This window comes from Lycium ferocissimum, chromosome 8, assembly GCF_029784015.1.
Source record: "Lycium ferocissimum isolate CSIRO_LF1 chromosome 8, AGI_CSIRO_Lferr_CH_V1, whole genome shotgun sequence".
Classification (NCBI taxonomy): domain Eukaryota; kingdom Viridiplantae; phylum Streptophyta; class Magnoliopsida; order Solanales; family Solanaceae; genus Lycium; species Lycium ferocissimum.
In genome coordinates this window covers 12,508,423-12,519,432 of record NC_081349.1, presented here as the reverse complement: position 1 = coordinate 12,519,432, position 11,010 = coordinate 12,508,423, and the positions used below count along the sequence as shown (strand labels likewise).

The window sequence follows — 11,010 nt, the reverse complement described above, 5'->3', positions numbered from 1 at the left end:
CACTTGGAAATCCAAAATTGTATCTGCGGGTAGATTATTTAATTTGTATACAATCACTAATTTTTGTAACTTCTAAAAATATATAATTTCTTAAATCTCTACTGAATAATTTCCAACTAAATTCACAGCAATAAATCCCCAAGTAATTTATGTGGTAATAAAACTCCCAGGTAACTCTACAAGAAATAATCCCCAGCTAATTCACAGTAACGAAATTCCCAAATAATTTCTTAGGTAATAAAATCCCCAGGTACATCCCCAAGTTATAATTCTCATCTAAATTCGCAGCAATAAAATTCCTAAGTAATTCCCTAGGTAATAAAATTCCTTGGTAAATCCCCTAGAAACAATCATTAGCTAAATTCGCAGGAACATAATCCCCAAGCAATTCCCTAGATGATAAAATCCCCAGGTAAATTTCCAACAAATAATCCCTAGATAAATCTACAAGTACCAATACCTGGGGATTTTCCTACTAGTTCACAAAGAAAATATTTTTGTTAGATTTTTGGTTGTTTACCTACGGAATTACCGACTAAAATGATACTTGGGGATTATTTTTCCACATAAATCCCTAGGTAATAATTTGGCGCTAAATTTACTCGCAGATTTACCTGGGAAAATCATATCTGCAGGTAAATATTCTAGAAATAAGGAATTTTTAGATTTCCGTATGAAAATCCGCAGGAATAACATGCGGAAAAATTTCCGAGGTAAAATTCCCAGGTAGTTCAAGTTTTTCTAGTCGTGTTTATACTTTTGATTCCTTGATGGAACTGATGTGCATAGGGTTACATCCCTCCAATTTTTTTGTGAGCCAGGTAGGTGAGGGCCGTTTCTGGACAGCTCCTCCTTGATGTGTACTTTAATGTTTATTCAATAAAGTGCATTGAAAACTAAAAAAAAAAAAAAAAAAAAAAAAAAAAAAAAAAACATGGGGGGGGGGGGGGGTCTATCCCAAGTAACTTACTCTGCCGGTCTCATTGTAGCAGTCGTTTTAGTCCTTTTTACGCCCATTAAAAAAATAAAATACAAAGTATAATTTATTAAGCTACCCTTACTTATTCAATGTTTTTGGGAATCAAGCAATATTAAAAATGACTACTTTAATGTTAAGGGTATAATTGAAAATAATTGCCAACTTTAGTCTTGACTTCTTAAAATGACACTTATTTTAGGACAATATTCTTAGGCTAAAACACAGTTAAATAAAATTAGACGGGAATAAAGCGGCATATAAGTAACTCTCCTTTTCTTTTCTGATTTTACGTAAGCTTTCATGTTGACATGAGTCATGACTACATACATTTTTAAGAACGTTTTAAACGAGCTCTATCCTAATTGTTACATTGACAATTGTTTAATTTCTAATTTGAACATAAAGTCTGTCTTCTATAAAAACTCTCACATGCATCCAACCACTATGAGGACCAAAATCATTTGCTCCAATTAACGCTAGCTCCGATTATCACTATACAAGTTCAAGAAAATGTTTAAAGTTCAACATGGACGACCATCCACCACTCTAAGCACATATACTCCACGCGTCCCCATCGTCCGGCGACCAAAGGCCATCCCCGGCACGAAAAGGGATGGCAACAGACGTAACATGTCATCGATGGCCCGGTTTTCCAGTCAGTACTGGAATAGGGCCACCGGTGACCGTATGGGGATACGTGCAGTAAATAATATTAATACGGAGAGTGTTATTAAGACGAGTGTAGAAGTTGAGTCGAAGGAGGTGGTTTCAATTGTAGAAAATGGAGGAGGAACAGAAGTGAGTGCAGTGGTGATGCTAAAGAAGAATATGAAAGAGAAGATAACAGATAAGATTGGAAATTGGATTGAGTCAATGACAAGAGGAATAAATGGTGGTGCAATATTGATCCAGCTCGTTAGCGAAGATATTGATCCTGGTTAGCCTTTTCATTCTTGCTCTTCATGTGCACATAAACTAGCTAGCAAGCATATATTTGTTTAAGGATTTAACAGTTTTAACTTATATATACTCACAACAAGAATAACTATTCGTCAATCTTAAATAAGTTAAAGGTTGGTCCCTTACATGAATCTTTATTGTGACTATATTTGATAGAACTAAAAGTATCGTGAGGATTCAATATTGTATATTGACTAGTTTTACGCTATAGGTGGGTGTCAACTTACTGTAGACCTCTTCTTTTTTATCTGGACCTGAGACTGTCAATATGAGCAAGCTCATACAAGGAAAGTTAACTTATACTCCCTCCGTTTCAATTTGTTTATTTGGTGTTGACTTGACACGAAATTTAAAAAATTAAAAAAGACTTTTGAATCTTGTGGTCTTAAACTAAAGATATGTCGAATGCACCAAAATGCTCTTAATTCTTATGGTCTTAAACATGTCATGTGGAAAGTTGGAATTAAAGAGTTGCCGAAAAAAAAAAAAACATTTTTTTTTTAAACGGACTAAAAAGAAAAATAAGACACATAAATTGAAACAGGAGAATATACTGACAGTACAAAGATTTTTGCACGATCAGTGCATTTTATCCCGTTTATCCGGTTACTAATCCCATTTTGATCTGATTGTGGGAAATCTTCCTTTCGAATTTGTAAGAGTTTACCCCTAAATTATTTCTTCTTAAAGGAAGACGAGAATGTTAGATATACTAAATAGAAGTGAAACTTTTTGACAAAGATATGAAAGAAACTTCAAAGGAAGAACATGAAAAATAGCACCTAATAAGAAAATTGAATTAAATTTAGAGCTTCCACCATCGATCTTGTTTCAATCATTAGCTTGGTTGAGGGTTGGAGAGATGGGTCTTTGTTATTAATAAACATGAATATGAATTGGTTTTGCCCTTCTAAGCTGTCAAACGTGAACTTCACCAGTTGAACATATATAGTATTCGATAAATAATTTCATGTCGTACTTCTTTTATTATATATTTTCTTATTATACATTTGTACCTTGAGGGTCGAATTGATGGGCCATTAATTTGCATAATTGATGGGTGATTAAAGGGATATTTTTGGATTGCTATTTAAATATTGTCTCCAATTTTAATATTTGTACGAAAATGACCTTTTTTAAAATTAATGAAAAAAATTCCTGACTAAGATATTTGTAAGTTGAGTGGCAGAAATGAGTAAGAGGAACAAAAACCGATAAACTAGTGCAAGTCATAACAAAGTGGTATAACTAATTCATGTTATATTCAACTTAGCTAGTTGTCGTGTTGGAATTACTTACACATCATACCGGATTTTCATGATTTCAAAGCTACAAACAACGAAGAGGGAAAAAATACATTATAAAACTGTAATATGCAAGTCACGACTCACGACAGACAGGTATGATTTCATGCTAAATTCAACATATTTGTCATGTTGGATTACTCATAAATCACCGTATCATCATAATTTCAAAGCTACAAACAAAGAAGTTTATGGCATACAACTCATTATGACAAACATGTATGACTTCATACTATATTCAAGCTAACTACACTAATAAATTAGTTACAAATCATACCGGATTGTCATAAGTTCTATCTTAATTAACTCACACAGTAGCTTGTTCCAAAAACTTGCAATTTACCGATTTTTATTACAAGGGCACATATGTTATTGTCTTGCATCTACATCCAAACATACTTATTTTTGCAACATATGCAAAAGGGGGACAGGAAAAGACTAGTGCCGTAAGTGGACACTCCAAGCCATTTTATGTCTTCGATTAATTATGTGGGCTACATTTGTATAAATTTGTTTGAAGAAAAGACTTGAATCAATAATTTTACTTTAGTTCACTCGGGTCTAGGCTTGTGGGAACAAAATTTAGGAGTCATTTGCACAAACAAGTTGTTATTAAGATTGTTTAAACTATGACCACAAATTAAAAATTAGTGAAACTTTTGCAATTCGCTCTTCTATCACCTCCATCTCCCTCTGAAATTTGAAATCTCTATCTCCTAGCCACTATTCCCTAGAAGAGAAACTTTATCTCTCCAATTTTTCAGCAACCATTGCAAAACAACCATGACCTCTGCCTTTAACATTCATAGCCAACAACCTTAAGGTCGTTTGATATGCGGACTAAATTATTCCTGAATTATAATTCTGGAATTATAGTCCTAGGACTAATTTATCCCATCTGGAAGGTGGGATAAAATAATCCCAATTTTGATGGGATAAGGTGGGATATCCCAGGATTAGTTTTGGGCTTCATTTTATACTCTGTTTGGCAGAAAGTATGAATTTATCCCAGGATAAATTTATATCTTCTACCAAACAGAGCATAAAACTAATCCCAAACTTAATCCTGAAATATCCACCTTATCCCGCTTACCAAACGAAATAATTTGCCAAAACCTTACTTTTGATCTTAAATGCCATCTCCCATTTCGTTAAAGAGACTAACTGAATATACCATTTCATAATAAAATACCTAAATATACCTTTAAAAGCACTCGTATAAACAATCTCTACCTTCACCAATAACCATCTCTCATTTTCGGGCCACTGAAATGACGTCTTGCAAATCAATTGGGTTTTGATTTTTTAATACAGGACTTGAACTAAAACTACTAAGTTTGGCCGTTCCTGTGGCTAAACTTTAAATACACGGTACAAAAATAGCCATTTGGTGTATATAGTCGAGGCCCGAAAAAAGGCCAACAGTGCAAATAATGTTGTATTGACAGTAGGACCCAAGATAAAATGGTATGAATTGGTTCGAATTTCATAATACTACATGTGAAACTGAAGTGATAATGGCTATTGCACTGTACAAGTAGGATACCCATTAAGCGTCCCATAGGCAGGGGTGGAGGGAGAGTACCAAACTACAAATTCTGCCGAATCAAGTGGCTTTGGTTTAGATCTTGTGTTTGTCTTAAAAATATATTGAATATGTTTACAAATTATTAATTAGAACTCAGTAACTTAACGAGATTAGAATTAAAAAGCTTCATGGAGCTTCAGTTAAATTTCTTTAACTGATTGGAACTTTGATTCTCAATGAAGTAACTGAGGTAAAGAATTATTCTCAAAAAAATTGGAACTTCAAAATTCATTTAGATGGACACCTATTTATAGAAGAATTAATACTTCTCGATTTCATTTTGTTTTAATTACGAGCATGCAATTATCATCATCAACATTTGCAATTAACTGAGTACTCTCCAGAAATTTATATGAATGGTTAAACCAAGTAGGAGTTTTGTTTAAATTAAAGCTTTATCGAGAAGCGATTAATTTAAAGCCAAAAAATAGTCTAATACATATCCATCTCTAAATTTTTTGATAAATCGTTATGTATGTGTGTTTAATATACTCACATATAGATATATATAGTTGAGTTCCAAGTAGTACAATATGCATTTCATACGTATTTGATAAGTGGGAAATTTTGGTAAATGCATTGACACAAGCCTAGTTACACACTAATAGAAATAGTGGCTTTTTCCACCGATGAATCAGAGGGAAATTTGTGTTATAAAACATGCTTTTCCCACCGAATTAACTAGCTCACTGGGAAAACGCATGGTGGGAAATAGGTTCCCATTAAAACGTTTTTAATTTTTAAAATCGAAAACACTACTATTTTTTCTTTTCAATTCAATCAAAATATCTGTGGGAATAGCCACTGAACATTCAATGGGAAAATAGTGATTTTTTTAGTGTTGACAGTTGTGCTTCCTAAAAATGATCTTGGTGCTTTATATATGTTTCATGTGACTGCAAGCATAAAGTTTGAATCTTTATTTTTCCAGATACCAACTCTGGGAAAATTTTAGAATGCTATGCTGGGAGTTGGTTGCCAAAGGCATCAGACAACCCGTCTATAGTTGAATACACTGCTAATTTCACTGTGCCAAGTGATTTTGAACGTCCTGGAGCTATCATCGTCACCAATTACCATGACAAGGAGGTGCATTTAGTGCAAATTGTAATTCATGGTTTTGGTGAAGGTCCAATAACTTTTCCTGCAAATACATGGATTCATTCTTGGAAGGATGATCCTGATAGCAGAGTTATCTTCAGAAATCAGGTTTATAACAACTTTTACTTACTAAATTGTACTTAGCATTCTTACTACTTAATGTATGCTGCTTCATCAGAGATGCTTCCATTTTGTGACAGGCATGTCTACCATACCAAACAGCCCCTGGCATAAGGGATCTTCGTCGGGAAGCCTTGCTGAAGATTCGTGGTAATGGAAATGATGAGAGAAAAAGATATGAACAAATTTATGACTATGCACTGTATAACGATTTGGGTAATCCTGACAAAAGCAATGATCTAGCTCGACCTGTATTTGGTGGTGAAGAGAGATCTTATCCTAGGCGTTGTCGAACTGGGAGACCGCCAACTAAAACAGGTGGGTTTTAGCTTCTCGGTTGTAATTCTACTGTGTTTTTTTAGGGCCTAGTTGAACCAAGTTGAACAGGATATTCTTTCGGTAGACCAGGCTTACAAGTTCTGCTCATATGGTGAGATTAATACACTCACTAATCTGATCAGATGGACCTAGCTACCTAAGGGGACGTTTGGTTCGGAGACAAGTTATGCTGGGATTAGTTATGCTGGCATTATTTCTTATCTATTGTTGGGTTTGTTGTATTAAAACAACATGCATTGCATAATTTCTAAATAGTACTGAATAAGGTGTATAAGTATAAGAATAGTACAGGTATTGCTAATGCCATGGTTTACTATGTATAAGAATAATACTGAATAGGGTATATAAGTAATACTGATATTACTTGTACTAGACTTAAATTTACAACTAAATATTGCACTAAAATTTAGTACCGGCATTATTCTACCTAAGACATCCTATCAAACGACCCCTAAGATTTTTCCAGATGAGCGTGTATGCTAACTTTTCTAGTTTGTGAATACGAGCAGATCCTTGTGCAGAGAGTATAGCAGATTCACTTCATCCACTTTATGTTCCTAGAGATGAAGCCTTTGAAGAAATTAAGCAGGATACACTTTCTACCAAACAGAGGAATGGTCTCATGCACAACCTGATACCAGCTATTGTTGCTAAATTCTCGAGCCCAGATACCCCCTTCAACAGCTTTTCTGACATAGACAAGCTATACGTTGATGATATTGCCTCGAAAGATGAAAACCAAAAGGAGAATTTGATCGATCAAATACTTTCTGCTGGTGAAAGATTGCTTAAGTTTGAGATTCCTGTTATCAGGCGTAAGCGTTTCTTACTTCTTTTTCACTATCGGTGTCTAGTTCAAAGACGGAATATATTGAAAGGTTTTGTGGCATTATCTCTTGTCGTAATTGGAGAGTCAACTATTAATGTTCTAATATCCATTTTGGTTTGCTTTTTGGAAATATGATGTCAAGTTTCATTAGTTAACTTATGTATCTGTCTGCAGGAGATAGATTTGCATGGCTACGAGACCATGAATTTGCACGCCAGACTTTGGCAGGGGTTAACCCTGTTAGCATTGAACTACTTAAGGTAGCCATTAAATTAAAAGAAGTGTCTGCTATTTCCCTGATTCCTCTGTGATTTGATTAAATACTTTCTAAATCATACCTTACTTTTCCACACAGGAACTTCCAATTCTCAGTAAACTGGATCCACAAGTTTATGGTCCTCCTGAATCAGCAATTACAAAGGACCTAATAGAACCAGGGCTCAATGGAATGAAAATCGAGGAGGTAACCATATCTTGATGAAGTTTTTCGATACACCACTATCTCATTCAATCTGCAAAGTGAAGTTTAACTAGAGATCGTGTACCTAGATTTTAATTCTGTAAGGAATTACTCCTACCATTTATTGCCTACAAGAAAATTCCAATATTCTTTCATTGGATCTTTCATGTTATGCTGCTTCAGAATTTGAAAGACTTTTGCTTTTTCCCAAAACTATATGTTCTTGCAAAATAATCTGCAGACTAACGTTCTTTCGTAAGTAACTTCCAAAGTAATACTCGTACTTCCATATAGTATAAACTTCCATGCTGAGTTTCTTGTTACAAAGTAAGTTTTACACATAATCATGTTAGAGCTATAAAGAGTATGGAATGACACGTACAAGTCAACTTCCCCAGATGTCGATACGCCAATTCAGTGGCTCTAGAAGGCATTTTTTGTGGGAAAAATAAAAAATGAAAATGAGAAATTTGAATAAAGTGTTAGGAAGTGAATGGACCTTTTGTTGGCTAAGACAAAGGAAGACAAAAAGAAAGAAAGAGTCCATCACGTGAGTACCTTGGAAACGAAAAGGGGAAAAATGAGCTTATTTTCTAGCATTTGACATGCTCCCTACACTTCTGCTAGCTGCTTCAGTATTATCATGTTATTGCAGTTGGAAAAATCCGCAGGTTTATCTAACTGGTCTCTGCTGCAGTGCAAGAAGGGACTGAACATCCCATCCAAAATAAATGAAGTTGGTCCTAGGACAAGTCTCTTGGTCTGATGTACAAATTTCTTCTGATTATGTTTCTGGCTTGTTAGGTTATGATCCTATTTTGATGCCAGATAATTTTCATCATTAGGATTTGAACCAGAAAATTTCTTCCCCTAAAATTTGAGATACTCCCCTTTGTCTTTTCACCCCTCTTTATCTGTTTCTTATTTCGTTGTTGTAAATTGCTTATTAATGTGTATGAAATTATTTCCTCCCTTAATGAGAGGGGGCATATGTTCTGGAGTTCCATGTCATGGTAGTTTTAGTTCTACTGTTGATATCACTATATGTAGGTCCAATCATAAACATCTTACAAAAATGTGCTTTTGTGTGCCTTTCTTGTTATGCCTGGAGAGTGCGACTTGGTCCAGGAGCTTCTACAATAACGCCAATTCTTGAAATGATATTCAACTGTGTCCGTTCGTACAAATAACATTGTAAGTCAAGTTCTAGGATGGATTACTGTATGAATCCTGCATCAAATTTGTTGTGCAGGCAATTGAGAGCAAGAGACTATTTATCCTTGACCACCATGACATGTTCCTGCCATATATTGAGAATATAAACTCCTTGCCTGGAAGAAAAGCTTATGCCTCGAGAACAGTTCTCTTCCACACACCAAAAGGTATTTTAATGCCAGTCCTTATTGAGCTGTCACTTCCTCCAACTCCTACTTCACCAAGGACCAAGCGCATATTTACTCCTGGACATGATGCTACAACTGATTGGCTTTGGAAGCTAGCTAAAGCGCATGTTTGCACCAATGACGCAACCATTTTTCAAATGGTTAATCATTGGTAAGAGTCCTCAAGTTCAATTCGCATATTAATACTGTTTCTTTTTTCTTATTTCAATCTAACTTGTTATTTTTTCACCCGACGCTACGCGTCTTGTCACAAACTATGTTATAATTTTCTGGACTAGTGAGTGAGCATCACAGATATTACATTATTGATAAATAGGCGTGTTTATTGAATGTTGCAGGATGAGAATCCACGCATCTGCAGAACCATACATTATTGCCACCCATAGACAGCTAAGTTCCATGCACCCAATTTACAAGCTGCTCCACCCTCATATGCGCTACACATTGCAAGTCAACGCTTTTTCTAGGAAAACTTTTATAAGTGCAGATGGAATTGTTGAGGCACTCGACTGCGCAGGGAAGTACGGGTTGGATTTAAGCTCTACTGCCTACAAGAAGCTATGGCGGTTTGATATGGAAGCATTGCCTGCTGATTTGGTTAGAAGGTAAGCTGCTCTCATATATTTTCGTATCCTATCTTGAAATTTTGTGATAATTAAGCAACATAATGAACAGGGGCATGGCTATGGAAGATCCAACAGCGCGATGTGGAGTGAAACTTGTAATTGAGGACTATCCTTATGCAGCTGATGGCCTTCTCATATGGTCTGCAATAAAAGAACTTGTGGAGTCCTATGTTGGGCGCTATTATTCTGAGCCAAATTCTGTCATGTCAGATGTTGAGCTCCAAGGTTGGTGGAATGAGATCAAGAACAAGGGACACCCCGATAAGAAAGACGAGCCTTGGTGGCCAAACCTTGCTTCTAAAGAGGACTTGTCTGGCATACTTGCCTCTATGATTTGGGTTGTTTCTGGTCACCATTCAGCTATAAACTTTGGACAGTACCCGTTGGCAGGCTACGTGTTGCATCGCCCCACCATAATGCGGAAACTCATTCCTCAAGAAGAAGAGCCTGAGTACAAGCAATTTCTTCTTGACCCCGAGCAAACGTTTCTGTCATCTTTGCCTACTCAATTTCAGGCAACCAAGTTGCTAGCAGTTCAAGAGGCTGTATCGACACATTCTCTAGACGAGGAATACTTGCCTCAGCTGCAACAGCTTTACAGCTTCTTAAACAATGATCAAGAAGTAATAAAAATGTATGAACGGTTCTCCGCCAGAATGGTCGAGATCGAGCAGACTATAAAAGAAAGAAATGAGGATGCAAGTCTTAGAAACCGGTGTGGTGCTGGTATTGCTCCCTATGAACTGCTTATACCCTCATCAGCAGGTCCTGGTGTAACTGGTAGGGGTGTTCCTAACAGCATCAGTAACTAATCAAGTTTATTTGCTTCACTATGCTGTACTTTTGTTTTACTGAGTAAGAAATATGTAATGTCTAGCCATAAACTAATTGTCTTGCCACCTATGTGTAATGCTTGATAAGTTAGTACTTAGTACCACCTGACCAAGTTCATTTGCTTCTGTAGTGTTTGTTTTGGCTTTACTGATTAAGAGACACGTAATATCTAGTGATTCTTTGGTGGCCATACATATAGACCTGACTGATCAAGTGTAAAACGAAAAGAATCATATTTAGTACTTTCAATGCAATTCTAGTCTCTATTTTTTACCTTTGTAGACATTTTGAGTATGTACTCATGAGCATTTAAACTCCAGACTAAACCTAAGCTATTAAAAATAGAGATATTAGACTTGTCATTGAGAAGATAATGGTCAAAAATACACCTAAAATCATTTTTTCGCGAGTTTCACAAATCAATCAGTTGTTCCCTTTTCCTATTTGGACTATCACCATCTATGTAT

The 11,010-nt window shown here is 35.7% G+C and overlaps 1 protein-coding gene across 1 annotated transcript; it reads left to right on the top strand.

Annotated features, from left to right (window-relative positions):
- Nucleotides 1-1,284: 1,284 nt before the first annotated feature.
- LOC132067263 (lipoxygenase 6, chloroplastic-like) lies at nucleotides 1,285-10,537 on the top strand. Its single transcript, XM_059460441.1, has 9 exons — nucleotides 1,285-1,916; nucleotides 5,763-6,040; nucleotides 6,133-6,370; nucleotides 6,901-7,206; nucleotides 7,395-7,480; nucleotides 7,576-7,683; nucleotides 8,933-9,234; nucleotides 9,422-9,688; nucleotides 9,759-10,537. The coding sequence occupies exons 1-9, from the start codon at nucleotides 1,490-1,492 to the stop codon at nucleotides 10,519-10,521; spliced, it is 2,775 nt and encodes a 924-aa protein (XP_059316424.1). The 5' UTR covers nucleotides 1,285-1,489; the 3' UTR covers nucleotides 10,522-10,537.
- The last annotated feature ends 473 nt before the right edge of the window (nucleotides 10,538-11,010 follow it).

Coding starts and splice junctions, on each gene's coding strand:
- LOC132067263 (XM_059460441.1), top strand. CDS start 1,490: ATGTTTAAAGTTCAACATGGACGACCATCCACCACTCTAAGCACATAT. Junction 7,207..7,394: donor TGAGATTCCTGTTATCAGGC/GTAAGCGTTTCT, acceptor ATCTGTCTGCAG/GAGATAGATTTGCATGGCTA. Junction 9,689..9,758: donor CCTGCTGATTTGGTTAGAAG/GTAAGCTGCTCT, acceptor CATAATGAACAG/GGGCATGGCTATGGAAGATC.